Source organism: Cherax quadricarinatus, chromosome 35, assembly GCF_038502225.1.
Source record: "Cherax quadricarinatus isolate ZL_2023a chromosome 35, ASM3850222v1, whole genome shotgun sequence".
Classification (NCBI taxonomy): Eukaryota; Metazoa; Arthropoda; class Malacostraca; order Decapoda; family Parastacidae; genus Cherax; species Cherax quadricarinatus.
In genome coordinates this window covers 6,213,389-6,232,035 of record NC_091326.1, presented here as the reverse complement: position 1 = coordinate 6,232,035, position 18,647 = coordinate 6,213,389, and the positions used below count along the sequence as shown (strand labels likewise).

At 43.0% G+C, this 18,647-nt stretch overlaps 1 protein-coding gene across 3 annotated transcripts in view; it reads left to right on the top strand.

The window, feature by feature from the left end:
- The window catches only part of LOC128695176 (uncharacterized), a 72,124-nt gene extending 62,269 nt beyond the window's left edge, over positions 1-9,855 (top strand). Inside the window, exons 2-3 of one of the 3 annotated variants that reach the window (XM_053785668.2) lie at positions 2,680-3,644; positions 8,444-9,855. In XM_053785668.2, the coding sequence (XP_053641643.1) occupies positions 3,567-3,644; positions 8,444-9,712 (1,347 nt within the window). In that variant the 5' untranslated portion in view covers positions 2,680-3,566 and the 3' untranslated portion in view covers positions 9,713-9,855. Of the gene's footprint in view, positions 1-2,679; positions 3,897-5,208; positions 5,262-8,443 lie in introns of those variants that run through there. The other 2 variants (XM_053785667.2, XM_053785669.2) reach the window with 2 other exon arrangements.
- Positions 9,856-18,647: the final 8,792 nt, after the last annotated feature.

The following is an 18,647-nucleotide window of genomic DNA, read 5'->3' as shown; positions in this document are numbered from 1 at the left end:
TTTCTAGTTCGTTTTTTAAACGAATTCCCTCTCAGTTCTTGAAGTTATACACTTAAGTGCAAAATGCTGAAAGATATGATAATTCTGGTGGCAGTGTTTACACTTAGACTTAAATCAGCGGGTTGTGTTACCTAAGAATAACCATATTTTTTTAAGGGGTGGAGGGGTAAGCCAGTGGAAGGCATCGGCTAGATGACCAAAAGCTCCAGCTGCGGGTCATAGTATGACTAAGACCCGCTTCGGAAACACTTATCCCGTTTCCTGACAAATCTACCTAATCTGCGTTACCTATTAGAGATTTATGTAGCCTCGCCGAATCCTGGTTCCGGTATTGACATCGTGCTGGCAGCTGCAGTAAAGACGTGACTCTTACAGCATGATATTATGATGATAACTAAACTGACTGTTGTCAGCCTCTATCTTTCTCAGACGAAAAAAAAAAAAAGCGTGTTGTTATCCTCAGGTTACTTCTAAATAGTATTTCAGGATTATGTTTGGCCGACGATTTCATCAACCTTCTCCAGCAATTTCCATCTCTCCATCATCTCTCCTTCTCTTCATTGTTCCATCCTCTTCCTTACATCTTCTTTAATACCGTCCCATCCTCTAGGATGCACATACCAACACCGTCCCACCAGAAACCTCCCTCCAGTGGCTCGCCCTCCTTCCCTCCCTCGGACGCCCTTCACACACATTTCCCCTCCTCCCTACCCCCCATCCAACACACCCATTTCTGAACAGCTACACGCACTCTCCTTCACCATTCATACCAAAGATGCAAGCCATCCTCAACCCTTTCCTTTCCCTGCAATCCCTCCACTTTCCCACCTTTTCCACAGACCTCGCTACCCCCTCCACCACACCTCACCTCCAGGACCACTACCATCAACGCCTGTTTGTTATTACATAAAAAAAATCAGATTCAGGATTTCATTTTTTAAACCACACGTCTGTGTGACCCTCTTATCCCCACACTGGTGTAGCCTCACTGGAGAATATTTCGCTCGAAGGAGAGCTTTTGAAGTCGTTTCCTCCCATAACTTAACCCATCGATATATTACTAACCTTTCAATATCATGTTCCCGGAAGAGCAATTAGTGACACGTAATGAGTTACCGAAATACTCTGGGAACTCATCAAAGGTACAGGTATATCAAAGGTACCCGTAGCCTCAAGAGCCCAATGTCCTTTGTTGTTATTGTAACGTCAAGTTCTCAGTGTTGGAAGCCTCTTAAGGGAAGTTCCTTGACGCTGGTGAGGGGCTCTTGATATGGGGGATTGGATCTGTGCTCCAGTTCCCTGACTCGACCCTGAATACCTTCCATCCCTCCCCCAAACAGGCGCTGTATAATATTACCCTACGGGTTTAGCGCTCCCCCATAATGATCATCATCATCATCATAATAATAATTATAATAATAAAGTGTTGGAAGACTCGTTGCACACAGCTTCCTGGAGTTCGTTTTACTCGTTAACTGTTTTACTTACAAAAAAAAAAAAAAAGCCTCCTGAAGTGTGTTTTCGTAACCTGTTTCTTTTGCGTCATAGAATGTGTTCTTTTGTCATTCCCATTGTCGGTTCCAACAACAACAAAAAATATCCCCATAATCTCTCATGATCTTAGAGTGTTACGACAATATATATATGTATATATATATTATCTGACAAAGACACTGTTTAAATTTTCATAAGTCGTATTTCTTAATTCTGGAATACACAATGTTGAATATTCTAAAAGTTTTATTTTTTCATTGTTTCCTTAGAAACAGTAGCCACTTGCTCTAACATGTATCCAAACATATTGTTAGATTTGTTCAACCAGTCTCCATCCATATATTTCAAGCCCACCCCCTCCCCGCAGGATGAGACCCACACCAGTCGGCTAACACTGAGGTACCTACTTACTGCTAGGTAAACGGGGTCATTATTTATAAGGAAACATGCCCAACGTTTCCACCCGTACTGGGAATCAAACCAAAGACACTCAGTGTGTGAGCTGATTGCGCTACCAACCGAGCCACGGGACATCTTGTGTTGCCTATGACTAGAATTACATTTAAATGGTGATAAGTAAGACACATGTGCAACATGCTGGTATTAACGTACCGGTATTGTATACCATTATCATATTTACATTTAAATGGTTTCCCGGTGATAATTTGTACCTGTTACCTCTCCCTCTCAAAGATTTTTCTCTCAAGTCGGTGTTCTGTACACTTCTGTATGTAATTTTCACCTTTTCCACTTTTAAATATGTTATTTCACATTTTTCCATACTGAAAGTTGTTTTTCATCTTGCCATCCAGTTTTTCCTCTCAAGTTTTTACAATCAGCTGATTCATATAAATGCAAAACATGATGAAAGAAGGACTGACCCCTTGTAGTACCTCTACTAGGCTATTTTTCCTCTGATCTCGGAAGGACTGACCAGTCTGGTTCTGCCACTAGGCTATTTTTCCTATCTGAACTTTGGAAAACATGACGGAAAAAAACTGACCTTTGTAATACCTGCCTCTTCTACTAGGCTATTTTTCTTCTCTGCACATAGAATTTTTGGTCCAATGAAGTTAGTTATATTTTACTTTTTCTTTTAGTTCCGTGTAGAGGTCTGTGAATTTGTGTGTCTGTCTCGGCTTAAAGCAGGTGAGATTTTGGTTAATAGTCTCCTCTTGCTTACAGGCTGGTGTGAGGGAGGACCTGATCCGCGGCTGGTGCTACCACTTGCTGTCTTCATCACAGGCAACTGCTGTTGTCACTGACATTGCTGCTACCACACACCACCTGCTGCTGCTGTTACCACCACACCTGCTGCTGCCGTCACCACCACCTGCTACAGCCACCACCACCTGCTTCTGCCACCTCCATCTGCTACAGCCACCACCACCACCTGCTTCTGCCACCACCATCACCTGCTACTGCCACCACCATCTGTTACTGCCATCATCATCCACTACTGTCACTACCACCCACTGCTGCCACCACTACCATTGCTGCTGCTACCACCACTCGATGCTGATACCACCATTGAATACCTCCGCTGACACCACCACAACTCACTGCTGACACCATCAACCTCTTATTCCATCATCTCCCTCTGCTATCAGAATTATTCACTCCTGCCACCACATGCCACCACCCACAGTACCACCTACTTCCGTCACCACCACCAACTGGTGTCACTGTTAGGTGCACCACCAACCACTGTTTGCACCACCTGAACCCACTGCTGTCACCACCAACAAATAACACCACCACTACCACCGACACAACTGGATATCTCTGCCACCACCGACACAACTGGATATATCTCAGCCACCTCCCCTACCACCACCGCCACCACTGAACATCTGCCAGCACCACTACCACTTCTCCCACCACTACCTCCAGCCACCACCACTACTACCAACCCAGGCAGAACCGTCACCAGCAGCCACCACAACTAAAATCCCACCGCTGCCACCATTGTTTACTCCCACAGCCACTAGAACTACCATCCCTACCGTTGCTACAACTACCACCACCACCACTACTACTACTACCCCTTACTCCTACAAGCACTAGCAACCATGCTCAAGTTCCGGGTGACGAACAGCACAAAGGCCAGGCGGGCAGCCGAGGCACAGAGACGGGCCTTGGAGGAGAAGGTGGGTACAGGGGAGGATAACATGGATACAGATCAGGATAATATGGATACAGAGCAGGATAATATGGATACAGAGGAGGAGGTGGGTACAGAGGAGGAGGAGGAGGAGGCGGGTGCGGAGCTGGAGGTGGGTGCGGAGCTGGAGGCGGGTACGGAGCAGGAGGCAGGTACGGCGCAGGAGGCGGGTACGGAACAAGAGGCGGGTACGGAACAAGAGGCGGGTACGGAACAGAAAGAGATTAAAGAAGAGGAGGTGGGTACAGAGGGTAATGTGGATATAGATCAGGAGAATGGTGCTACTGAGCAAGAGTGATTGATATGAATGGGGAGGTGAGAGGGGCGGAGATGAGTGGGGGTATTGGTGAGTGAGGTGAGTGTGGGGTGAGAGAGGGAGGTATTGGTGAGTGGGGTGATGGTGAGGTAGTAGCGGTGAGGGGGGTTGGTAGTTGTGAGGGGGTGGTAGTAGTGAGTGGGGTGGTAGTGGTGAGGGGGTAGTAGTGATGAGTGGGCTGGTAGTGGTGAGTGGGGTGGCAGTGGTGAGGGAGGGGTGGTGGTGATGAGTGGGGTGGTAGTAGTGAGAGGGGGTCTGTGAAGGTGTAGGATGAGGTGGTGGATGGGGTGGTAGTGATGAGTGGGCTGGTGGGAGAAGGCGATGGGTTGGTGAGAGGGGAGGAGTGGGCTTGTAGGAGGTGGGTGAATGCGGTAAGTTGGATAGTGAAAGATGATGAGTGAGGTGGTGGGAGGTGATGAGTGGGGTGGTGGGAGGTAATGAGTGGGGTGGTGGATGAGCGGGGTTAGTGGGGGTGATGGGTGGAAGTGTAGGGGTGGAGGTGTAGGGGGTGGTGAGTGGAGGTGTACGGTGGGGTGGTATGTGAAGGTGTAGGGAGGGGTGATTGGTGTAGGTAAAGAGTGGGGTGGTGGGTGGGGGTAAAGAGTGGGGTGGTGGGTGGAGGTATAGGGTGGGGTGGTGGGTGGAGGTGTAGGCTGGGGTGGTGGGTGTTGGTAAAGTGTGGGGTGGTGGGTGGAGGTAAAGATTGGGGTGGTGGGTGGAGGTGTAGGGTGGGATGGGTGCTGGAGGTAGAGTGGGGTGGTGGGTGGAGGTGTAGGGTGGGGTTGTGGGTGGAGGTGTAGGGTGGGGTGGTGGGTAGAGATAGAGTGGGGTGGTGGGTGTAGGGTGGTAGGTGGTTTAGAGTGGGGTGGTGGGTGGTGTAGAGTGGGGTGGTGGGTGGAGGTGTAGAGTGGGGTGGTGGGTAGAGATAAAGAGTGAGGTGGTGGGTGTAGGGTGGGGTGGTTGGGGGAGGTAAAGAGTGGGGTGGTGGGTGGAGGTGTAGGGTGGGGTGGTGGTTAGGGGTGGTGTAGGTGAGGTGGTGGTGAGTGAGGTGGAGGTGGTGGGTGGAGGTGGTGGGTGGAAGTGCAAGGTGAGGTGGTGGGTGGGGTGGTGGTTCGAGGTGGTCGGTGGGGTGGTGGGTGGAGGTGGTGGATGGGGTGGTGGGTGTTGTGGTGGGTGGAGGTGGTGGATGGGGTGGTGGGTGGAGGTGGGGTGGTGGGTGGAGGTGGGGTGGTGGGTGGAGGTGGTGGGTGGGAAGGCAGCATGGGAGGATCAACATTATATACCGAGGTAATTATACCAGAGTGCCCTGGAGAGTCCCTCTCTCTTACCTATATAAAATACATATTAAGTGCCATGTATTCTCTGTAAGCTGTTGTACACCAGCAGAAATACATGCCAGTACCCCATGTATTAACGTGTTTGTTTCAAGTCTTATCGTCGTGTTTATTAACTGTGTGTAGTGTCCAGGGCGCAGGTTTCTTATTAAATATCCTAGTGTTATGGTCCCCCGTGTCTAATTATTGGTTAAAATATAGAGTGAAACATCAGCCTTGGTGCTGTCTAGACGTTTCATCCCTGAGAAGCATTCACGAATTTCCTCCATTCACCCTAGGACACTTGTATGTATCTTATCCATCCCACTGGGCACATCAAAGAGATGCTAGTCATTGGCTCCATGTGTCAGCTTTGGTCATATTCAATGGCTGTTAGCGGCAAGCCGCCGGTCATTTACTCAGGTAGGTGGTGGGCGTACCACTTTGCGGGGAAACGTTCAGTTAGAGGAAATCACGTAACCAAATGGGAACACTTGTTCGTGTTTATAGCCCTAAACGAACATTCTCTTCCCTTCCCAATTATCACCGGCTTTGGAAAATATTTCTTGGCCAAACAACAGGACTAAGTGTGGCTTAATATGTTAGTGACCCTCTGGATTCAACAATAGACCCAATAAAAAGGTCAAGAGAGGCCTGAGCTTGCTACCATCTGCAGCTCATAAGACTGCCATCCCCACGAGCCCCTTTGAGGCGGGGTAGATGGCAGACCAGAGGCCTAGCTTCTCCCTACGAGCCCCGTGAGGGCAGGGAATGTGGCTAGGCCTGGGGACACTTGGTCCCAAAGATGAGGAGGTACTTGTACCTCCTCCCATGGGAGACTTAAGTCTCGAGACACTCCCTAGATAGGGAGCCAAGGCCGGGTCACCACTACTTAGAAAAGACCCGGGCCGGGAGAATACCGGGGAATAAAAAAAAAAAATAGACCCAATGTTCTGCTCCCTGTTTGCCCAATTACTGTGCTGTGTGTATTGGTACGGTCTCTGCGCCACTTACCGCCCACAGGATGGAATGGGGTGCTTAATAAAGATATTTTACTGAAATTATGTGCCATGAGCATTGATGAGATGATTTTTCCCCCATTCTCCTTGGTACACTTGTCTTCATCTTATTCTGCCCGCTGGGCACATCAACGGTCCGGACGCCATTCATCTGCTCCATTTTTCTGATCTGTGGATTCTGGGGTTTGGAGGGCAGCCAGTTCCCGAATCAGGTGGAGGTGTGTTCGACCCGGTCTGCCACTCTGCCTGGGTCCGCCTGCCTTAATGGAGAGCATTTTGCTCCGGTTTCAAATCTGAAAAGAATTCTTTGGCACTTATTTTTTCTAGTCACTGGGAAGCAGAGCTCGACTTGGTATATATTGTCAGTGTTCATTTAAACCTCCAATATTAAGAAAAAGAGTATATGGTACCATACTTATACTCAGAGCTTCAGTGTTCCATCTAATCCGAGATACACAATAAACTAGCCACGCAGGGACATACAGTAACTAGTGTTGATATTGTTCTGACACTTATATCCGGTCATATTTAAGAAACATTTTGTTACTATATTCTTCAAACATTACATTTTAAAATTTGTAGAAGGCCGCAGCTCAAAATCAGAAAGGGAAAAGGAAACATAGATATTTAACGCCAAAAAAATTAACCACAGTATGATTATAATAAGTCAAAGAATAAACTTACATATAGGAAAGGTATTTACTGCCGTGATCTTTGTGTTATTCGCGATGAAACGTGATAAAGAAAGTCTGCAGATCTGTGAAGTCTCATGCATCTTCAACTCCACATAGATCACTTCCGGCACTGTATGGCCTTTATGGATTGAGCTCTTCCTCTTGAATATATATATATGTATATATATATATATATATATATATATATATATATATATAGATATATATATATATATATATATATATATATATATATATATATATATATGTGTGTGTGTGTCGTGCCGAATATGTAAAACTGGTCAATTAGCAAGAACTCATTTAAAATTAAGTCTTTTCTAAAATTTTCTCCTATACGTTTAAAGATATATTTTTTTCATTAATGTTATTGTAATTTTTTTTAATTTTGCACCAAAAGAATCTTAGAAAACTTACCTAACCTTATTATAGCAAGAGCAATTTATTTTAGTCTAACCCAACTAAATATATTTTAAATACGTTTACAGTAATTTAGTACTAAACATACACAATCAAATATATATTTTTCGTAGATTCAGAATGATTTTGGCGAAATTATTGCATACACAAATTTTTATTTGTCCTATATGGCAAGATGAGCGTTGCTATTTAAGCCAAGATCGCAAGTTCTGCCTATTCGGCACGACATATATATATATATATATATATATATATATATATATATATATATATATATATATATATATATATATATATATATATATATATATATATATATATATATATATATAATGTCGTGCGGAATAGGTAAAACTGGTCAATTAGGAAGAACTCATTTGAAATTAAGTCCTTTCTAAAAAAATTCTTATACATTTAAAGATATGTTTTTTCATTTATGTTAATGTAAAAATTAAGAATTTTGTACCGAAAGAACCTTAGAAAACTTACCTAACCTTATTATAACAAGCGCAATTTTATTTAACCTAATCCAACTAAATATACTTTAGATAAGTTTACAATAATTTAATAATAAACAAACACAGTGAAATATATTTTTTCGTTAGGTTCAGACTGATTTTTGTGAAATTATTGCATACACAAGTTTTTGCTTGCCATATTCGGCAAGAAGAACGTTGCTATTTAAGCCAGACTAGCAAGTTTTACCTATTCGGCACGACATTGTCATTATCAAGGAACATAGTTCCTTGATAATGTGAGTAGTCACGAAAGCGCTTGGAATTTCACTACTCTTTCACAGTGGTTGTTTTGCATATTTTAAAATCACCTGTTTATTGTGATCTTATTGCATATATATATATATATATATATATATATATATATATATATATATATATATATATATATATATATATATATATATATATATATATATATATATTAGTACATGTGTACTTGTGTAAATATTTTATTTTATTATCGTTTATTATGTGTGTATTTCCAGCTAACTCTAGACTGTATTTCAGTTTCAGCTTGAATGGGCATGGAAGCCAATGGCAGCTATGATGAACGAGGACAAGGCAGACCTTGTCTACTTTATACCTCCTCTCTACAGCTCCAACTTGGTGGGGCCTGCCGCCCCCCGCCGCCCCTCTCTCTCACGCTCCTACACCCTCGCCGCCGCCGCCACAGAAAGGAAGAGGAGACTGGCCACAAGACGAACTAAAATGACCAGTGAGCAGATAGGCGATACTAGAAGAGACAGCCAGATGAGTCAGATGAGCCAGATGTGTGACAGGAGAGATAGCGCAATGAGCCAGATGAGTCAGATGTGTGACAGGAGAGATAGCGCAATGAGCCAGATGAGTCAGATGTGTGATAGGAGAGATAGCGCCATGTGTGACAGGAGAGATAGCGCAATGTGCGACAGGAGAGATAGTCATATCATACCTGAGTTAAAGGAAGACCTGATCTGCATGAAAGATCCCGACACTGAGAGTGGCATCCACATGGGCCACTCCCGCGAGGACCTGCCTCGCCGCAGTTTCCAGAGCATCCAGGAAGAGAGATTCCCTGAACTACAGCGACCTACCTTTGCAGGACGTCCTAAAGTTAGGTGCACCTCCATGAAACTCCGGCCTCCCGAGAAGGTCTGCGAGGGAATGAGGCGTGCCTCTGATTCCGCTGCCATGAAATCCAAAACTCTGCCATCGATATTTCGGCTTTTGAAACCATCATCATACAACCAGAAGAACAAGCACCTGAGCAGAGAAGTGGAATCACGCTGCTACGGCAGTAAGAAGGTGAAGAGGCCTTCGATTAAGATTTATAACCCTCCCTCGCGTCTCTCTAATCGACGAGCGAGATCAAGTTTTTCTCAGAATGAAGAAGATGATCCTTGTGTCTTCGTGTCCATAGACCCCAAGGCCAGGGAGTCTGCCCGCCGCTTGTCCATCGCTGCCGAACAACAAAGGGCTCAGGCAGCAGCCAAGGCTTTGTCGGGAGACTCGCCCAAGATACGGCACGCCCATCTGCAGATGGTGCTGCGTCTCTTGGCCCAGATGTACGAGGAGAAGGTTGTCCATCAGGATTCTGAGATCAAAAGCCTGAAGTCAAAGCTGCAGATACACGATAAGCACCTGAAGCGAATGGTACAGATGATCCTTCACTTGAAAGACGAGGTCAATAAGATGAAAAATCAACGGATCGCTATGACTGAACAGATGAAAGACATCCAGAATGGTATTCTCAGTGTCAAAATGGGAGTGGCAGGAAGAACCGGAATAGATGTATAAGTGTTAATATACGACATAAAAATGATTGTTAGTATACTTACAAACATTATTATCTCTCATGGCAACTTTAAAAAGTAACATTGTCATGAGTAAAAAAAAAACCAATAGATTTTATGTTATTAGTAATGATTGCGGCCAAAAATTGTGTGTCAACTTATTGATGAATTAAGTGTGGTCAGAGGCTAGATCGAACTGACACTGGACGTGCCCCCACGGGGGTAGTAGACCCTGTCAGGAAAATCTGCATTAACCTTCACAATTTGTGGCAAGTTGTGCTAGGTATTACCCTAAGAGTCACCACCAAAATACCGAGGCTGCTGCCTGACCCCCCAGACCCCCATTTCCCTATTCCACCAAATAGATGTTTTACATATATCCTGGAAATTGTTAACATGTAAAAAACAACCTAAATTGTTCAATATTATGATGTTGGATGTTTGATGACATATCATTAGATTTAGTGATGTTGGAGGAAGGCAGTGTTGTGAGGACGGCAGGTCTATCCCAGGCTGCCACACAAAGAAAGCCCCGACTTCACTCCAGTGATGCGCTCTGTTCCCTCACCTGTGTAGCATCCAAACGGCATACTGCTGACAGTATTGCAGACAAAAAAAAAGAGGCTATAGAACAATCTTTTATTAGGACAACGTTTCGCTTTGTGATAAACTTTATCGAGTCATGACCCTATGACACTACACAACGTGAAATGTTATCCTACGAGAAGCTTGTTCTTCAACCTGTCTTCTCTTCCTCCTGTGTAGTAACGAGACCTGCATTATCGTTGTCTTCCTAACTTTTGTTTTTTAGTTATAACAGAGACTACGTTGTTACTATACTGTTGTTCGAAATATATTGCAGAAAGTTTATTGTTCACTTCGTTAAAAGTTCCCGAGTACATTCCAAATGGATCATAATGTTGCCCTTTGGAGTGACACGATGGACACTGTTGACGACAGTAAATTATCTAGTTTTTACAAGAAAATTCTATTAGCGGTAGTTACAATAGATTTTGAGAAATTTCACGCACTGTCTTAATCGGTGGAAATAAAGCAAAGAATTATTTTTAAATGTTGGGTGAGAAGTAGCTAGATCGTACCCACACAAAGCTGCATTGGTTATGATGTCAGACGTTAAGTTATTAGTTAATATATAAAATGCAAGCCACAGAAATTATCCTCCGGAATTAATGAAAAAAAAAGACATTGCTCAAATTTTTACCTAAGATGATACTTAAATGTTGAGGTATATACTGGATGTTGTAGGATGAGATACGGTGACCCCCTCTTGCTGTAGGTCACCAGTGTCCTCTTCCACCCCCAAGACACGGTCACCCCTCCTGTAGGTCATCAATGTCCCCTTCCACCCCCCAGACACGGTCACCCCTGAAGCTCATCAGTATCCCCTTCAACCCAGACACGGTCACCCCTGAAGCTCATCAGTATCCCCTTCAACCCAGACACGGTCACCCCTGAAGCTCATCAGTATCCCCTTCAACCCAGACACGGTCACCCCTGAAGCTCATCAGTATCCCCTTCAACCCAGACACGGTCACCCCTGAAGCTCATCAGTATCCCCTTCAACCCAGACACGGTCACCCCTGAAGCTCATCAGTATCCCCTTCAACCCAGACACGGTCACCCCTTCCTGCAGCATGTCGCCAGTGTCTTCTTCCACCCAGACACCTAAGACTTCTCTTTCCTAATCCGTTAATTTTCTTCCCCGACCTACGTTCTTCCATCCGATCTGTGCACTTCCCTCTTGACCTCTCACTTTGCCCTCCTCTCTGTCCGATCTTTGTCTCATCTGACCCTTCTCTTTGCCCTTTCACCTGACCTCTCCACCCTTTCTCCTAACATATTTACCCACTGTTGAATACTCAAACGATGACTTTTTTAAACTCTGCTGACTGAAGGGCTTATTGTGCCTTCAACATTTTACAAGTAATTTTTCTAGTCATTCCTAAGTTATAAGTGTATATATATATATATATATATTATATATATATATATATATATATATATATATATATATATATATATATATATATATATATATATATATATATATATATATATATATATATATATATATATATATATATATATATATATATATACACACAGACACAAGTATGCAGAAGAAACCTAAAATTGTAAACACAAAATTTCCCCAGCGATCTCGTTCATTTTCAGGGAAGTAACGAGTCGAGACACCGTGCACTGTACACACAAGTGAGGTATAAGGTGTGGCATAATGATTATATACGCTTTAAAATTCTTATAAAATTTTTAAATCTCCTAATTTTACCTATGTATGTATAATTATTTATATATATATATATATATATATATATATATATATATATATATATATATATATATATATATATATATATATATATATATATATATATATGGCCTGTGTAGGCAGCTCTTATAAATAATCGTTGATACTCAGAGGACGTAACATTATCTGGCGTCACCATAATACTAATATCTTTATTTCTACAAGTACAAGGTATACAGGCCTAGCTAACATCAGTGACATACTACTGTCTGCTATACAGAAAGCCCCTTATTATGCAGAGCATTTTGGGCAAATCAGGTCAATTTTGTCCCAGGATGCGACCCACACCAGTCGACTAACACCCAGCTCATTTTTCCGATGGGGAACAAGAACAACGGGTGTAATATAATATATCTTTATTTACTACAAGTACATGTACAAGGTTAGCTGACATCAATGACATACTACTATATAGAAAGCCGTTTGTTAGACTGAGCATTTCGGGCAAATTAGGTCAGTTTTGTCCCAGGATGCGACCCACACCAGTCGACTAACACCCAGGTACCTATTTTATATTGTTGGGTGAACAGGGACAGCAGGTGTCTTGTGGAAACGTCCCTAATGTCTTTCAGCCGTACCGGAGGAGATTCGAACTCCAGACCTCAGTGTGTGAAGCAAGTGCTTTAGCCACCGGGTCAAGGGGCACCGTCATCATAATTCTCATTGACAATAAACAAGTCTAATAAATTTTAATATAACGTGTAATATGTTTGATCAATCTTGCTATCAGAAATATTCCTAATAAAGATCTGCTCGTTAAAAATTAGTGGAAATTAAAATAATAAGAGAGGAGCCTAGTGTGTCAAGCGACGCTCTTCGTGGAAGTGATTATAACCCAACAGGTTTCGAGCTTTTAGTTTTTGATATAAAAATTGTTTAAACGAAAATCCCTCAGGATGACATCTTTGTGTCTCCCAGATGTACAAAATCTAAACCACTTGTTGAGCCTAGCACTGGATTATGTTCAAAGAATTTCTTAAAATTAATAATTAGGTCTACTCTTACTAACCCTCTTGAGTTAACAATCCCAGTGTAATCTAGTATAGACTTTTGTACACATGATTGTACCAGGTTAGGGTAAGGATTCCTAAGTATTTACAAGCTAAGAGCTGTTTCCTACATCAGCTAGTGATGGTATACTGATCCAAGGCATCAGAGCTGCCCTCCTCTTCCTTGGATCAAAATACATTGTGTCACACCTTCTACCTCACCGCTATAGATCATTGCACTGTGCTGGGCTTATCTGTAATCACGTGAACATATATATATATATATATATATATATATATATATATATATATATATATATATATATATATATATATATATATATATATATATATATATATATATAATTACTCAAATTGGTGTCATTTACATTTAATGATATTAAGTTTGGACTGCTTGTGTATATGATCTAACATTGTTTTGTACATAATAAATGTAATATTTATCTTAAAAGAATGAGACACGTGCTGTAAGGAGTTCTTGACGACCCTTAGAAGAGAGACATGTTGTAAGGTGCTCTTGACCCTTAGAAGAGTGAGACATGTTGTTAGGTGTTATAAACGACTTTTAGAAGAATGAGACATGTGTTATTGTAAGATGTTATCGGCCTTTACAAGAGTGAGAAATGCTGTAAGGTGTTCTTGATGGCCTTTAGAAGAGTGAGACATGTTGTAAGGTGTTCTTGACGGCCTTTAGAAGAGTGAGACATGCTGTAAGGTGTTCTTGACGGCCTTTAAAAGAATGAGACACAGGTGTAGGGTGTTCTTAACCTTTAGAAGAATGAGACGTGTTATTGTAAGGTGATCTTGGCTACCCTTTGAAGAGTGACACATGTTGTAAGGTGCCCTTGACGACCCTTAGGAGAGAGACCTGTAAGGTGCCCTTGACGACCCTTACAAGAGTGAGATGTTGTAAGGTGCATTTGACGACCCTTAGAAGAGTGAGACATGTAAGGTGCCCTGACGACCCTTAGAGTGAGACTTGTAAGGTGCCCTTGACGACCCTTAGAAGAGCGAGACGTTGTAAGGTGCCATTGACGACCCTTGGAAGAGTGAGACACACGTAGTGTTGTAACAAGGTGCTCTGCCGAGTTAAGTTTACAGAAACTAACACTTTGGTGAGCTTAGCTAAAAAAAAAATCTCAAATATACCAGCGATAAGGGTTGAATACGAAGAGTAAGTCACATGTGCAACACTAGGCATCTTTACTAGCTAGTTAAAGATTCCTAGTGTGGAAAGAGACAGTTGTGTCCTGAACCCCTCCCCCCCCCCCAACATATTGTCGGTATAATTATACCATTAACTTTCAAAGCTTCCTAGTGTTGCACATACGTCTTAGCTCTTCACCTCGTCGGTGCTGCGTACCATTTATGTGTAGGGTTGGATTGTATTAGGACTTGCCTATTATAAGGTGCTTTAATAAAAGTTTTAGAAAAACCGACAAGTTGATAAATATGATGCTGGTGCAACGCTTGGGTATCTTTATTCTGGGAACATTTCGTCAGCCAGTGGCTTCAGTCCAATGCAGAAAAAGGTAATGACGAGTAGTTTGAGGTAATTAGTCCCTCAACCTGGAGTCTGTGTGTTCAGTCCGTCAACGTTGATGGAGTGAACACATCGACTCCAAGCTGAGGGACTGGTTACCTCAAACTAATTATCTTCCACCTTTCTCTGCACTAAACTGAAGAAGCCACTTGCTGGCGAAACGTTCCCAGGATAAAGATACCCAAGCGTTGCACCAGCATCATATTTATCATCCTGAGGTGCTCTCAGCGACCCTCAAAGACTCGAGATGAGGTAAACCTGGACACCTTGCGCAACCTTTGTTTACTTTCATTGATAAACTTTTTCGTTCGCCAGGAACTTCTATCAGTCCTGGTGGGCGAAACATTTCCCAGTGAAAGTTTTGAGGCTTCACACGTGAGTCTGGTTCATACATGTGTGCGAGTATTTATATGGTTTTTGTGAGAAGCAGGATTTACATTATCCCTCTAGTATATAACTTTCAAAATAAATATGACTGTATGTGTCCACGTTGTTTCCTTAGCCAGTGTACAATGTAAATTAATAATAAGAATCATTGGATTTATGTAATGAATATTTATATCCTAGGATTTATGTAATGAATATTTATATCCTTGGATTTACATGATGAATATTTATATCCTTGGATTTATATAATGAATATTAATATCCTTGGATTTATATAATGAATATTTATATCCTTGGATTTATATCATCAATCCTTAAATCCTTGGACTTATATCTTGAATTTTTAGAGCTCTTGATCCAAAGATACTGAGCTATTTAAGCTCTTGCTCTTTTTACTGCAATAATGTAAGACCCTTATGGGTTTAGCGCTCTCCGACGAATAATCCCCTTAACTATGGGAGGGTCCTTAATCCCGGAATGGGAGGGGGGAGACAAGGGGGTTCTGATTTAAGGAATTGGACCTGCTCTCCTCTTGGATCGAATCTGAAGACCTTTGACCCCCCTCCTCCCTCTGGGAGCTGTATCACCCCTACGGGTTTAGCATATGTCTAGAGCAAGAATCTCTCGCTGGACAGGCACCTAAAGTCAGTACCTGACCAGCCGGACTGTGGTCCGTACGTCGGTTTGCGTGCTGCCAGTAGTAACAGCCTGGTTGATCAGGCTCTGGTCCCCCCCCCTATGAGGCCTGGCCACAGATAAGGCCGCGGGGGCACTGACCCCCGAAATCCTCTCCAGGTATACTCTTGAGAGGCGTAGAATGACAGGAAGGTGTTGAGGTGGGTAGCAAGGTAATTTCTCTCCCACTGGAAGCTACTGTTGACGATACCTCTCTAGTCAACAAGGTAAATTCATTTTGGATAAATGGTTTAGAAAACCGACAAGTTGATGGGGCTGACATACTGCTGACGGATGAGGTGGATCAGTGTTAGTGGTTTTTCAGCCTGTTCTCAAGAATAGGCGGAAGATAAGATAAGATTAAGTTCGGATTTTTAACCCCGGAGGGTTAGCCACCCAGGATAACCCAAGAAAGTCAGTGCGTCATCGAGGACTGTCTAACTTATTTCCATTGGGGTCCTTAATCTTGTCCCCCAGGATGCGACCCACACCAGTCGACTAACACCCAGGTACCTATTTGCTGCTAGGTGAACAGGACAACAGGTGTAAAGAAACGTGTCGAAATGTTTCCACCCGCCGGGAAGCGGGAGCTTTAGCCACCAGGCCACCGGGCCCGGTGGGAAAGGTTGAATCTGAGAAGCAGTGGCTTGCAGAGGGAAGGGGGCCGAAAGGGTGGTGGCCCCAGGCATCCAAAAATAAGAAGAGAGAAAAATAAGATAGTGATTTTGAAATTTCAGCGGTGATAAATCAATTTTTGGAGGCTCACCGCACTACAGAGGCAGTGGTTAGCCCTTTATTCCTTTAACATGGTGTACCCTTTCTATCCAGAGAAAATGGTGCCCCCAGTTGAAGATGAAGAAGAGAGTTAGTTTAGTTTAATGTTTATTATGCACCCCATACCCATCCTGTGGGTGGTAGTCAAAAGATTACAGAGGTACATAATGGGTCCAGGGACTGGGCCCCAAAGTTTTGATAGCTGAGCAAGTTATAAAGGTAATGAACTCCAGGTAGATCTGGTCACGTTCATGAATGCCAGACTTTGCAAATGATTATGATGATGATGTGGCAGCCATTCAGTTATATGACGAAATTATTGATTTCGTGATGCTCCTTCTAGCTGGAGGGAACAGAATTACCCCTGATGGTAAAGATGTTGTGGAGTCTTGACTGCAGTATGGGAGGGATGTCTCTCTCATGCTGTGTGTCTCATACACATTACTGCTTATAATCATATTTTCAGTTGCAAGTTGTGAAAAGTCATTTTCAAAACTGAAATTAATAAAAATATATCTGAGGTCTTGAATGTCACATGAGTGACTGGCCAACCTGGCTTTAATAACCATTGAAAAAAAATTCTCACAGCTGATGTAAAAGTGAAGTAGTTCAAGTGTGTCCTGACAGGAGGTATCATTTGGGGAAAAGAACTTAATAAATTTGGTTGACACACCTTTGAATCGAATAAACTGTTTATTTCATGTTTCATCTGTGTTTACATATTCAAAATATCTCCCTTTCTCATAATATTTCTCAGTACTAGACTTTATACTTGAGTCTTTGGGGCATACAGTCAAGGAGTTGGCCCCGGGCATCACCAGCCAGGTATGAACCAGGAGACCTGCTGCAGTGTTCCTCCATTTATGTTCTTATTACATCAATGGTTTGCAGTACCGACAAGCTGAAGATTTAGACACATGTGCAGCATCTGGGAATCTTTATTTTGTAGATGTTTTGCCAACCAGTGGCTTTATTAATACATGGAGAAGATTCTGGCCAGGACCCGTCCTGGCAAACCTACATGAATATGATAAATTCAGAGACAAAAGAGAAGACTGAAGAAGAGGTAAATAATAAGGTAATCAGTCCCTCAACATATCAGCAGGTTTATGAATGAGACAGATTAGTAACACTTGAATATCTTTATTACCAAAACGTCTCGCCTGCTCAGCAGGCTTCAGTCGGATGCAAAAAACACTAAAACTCTAGAAACATGTCCGAAATCTACACACGGAAATCACTCCCTACGAAGGCAAAAGACTGGGCAAGTGGTGCAATATCCCCCAATGAAAAGTAGGGGCGCCATGAGTTTACCTGGAGTTTACCTGGAGTTCCGGGGGTCAACGCCCCCGCGGCCCGGTCTGTGACCAGGCCTCCTGGTGGATCAGAGCCTGATCAACCAGGCTGTTGCTGTTGGCTGCACGCAAACCAACGTACGAGCCACAGCCCGGCTGGTCAGGAACCGACTTTAGGTGCTTGTCCAGTGCCAGCTTGAAGACTGCCAGGGGTCTGTTGGTAATCCCCCTTATGTATGCTGGGAGGCAGTTGAACAGTCTCGGGCCCCTGACACTTATTGTATGGTCTCTTAACGTGCTAGTGACACCCCTGCTAAGAGATAACACAATAAGTGTCAGGGGCTCAAGACTGTTCAAATGCCTCCCAGCATACATAAGGGGTTCACCAATAGACTCCTTGCTGTCTTCAAAGAGGGAGCTGGACAGACACCTACAGTACCTGATCAGCCGGGATGTGGCTCGTACGTTGGTCTACGTGCGGCCAACAGTAACAGCCTGGTTGATCAGGCCCAGATCCACTACGAGGCCTAGTCATGAACCGGGTCAAGGATGGGGGGTGTTGACCCTGGAATACCTTCCACTGATACCTACTACCGAAGGTGTTTGATAACGTCACAATTACTTTTACTGTGTGCTATACATAAGAAGCCTGCTGTGCAGGACAAACATTTCTGTAGTACAGACACACAAGGGTTGCTACTGTGTCTTATTTATTAGCTTGTGGGAACTGTATACCATAAAAAATATATAATAGTAGCTGTGGAAAATTGCATTTATCTGAATGTATCATTATATACATAACAGTAAATGAACATAGATAATTATTATTTATTAGTTAGACAAGTAGGAATTTGGGACACCTAAGTCGCAAAAAATGTCCCCCTTCGATACCTACCACTGTCATA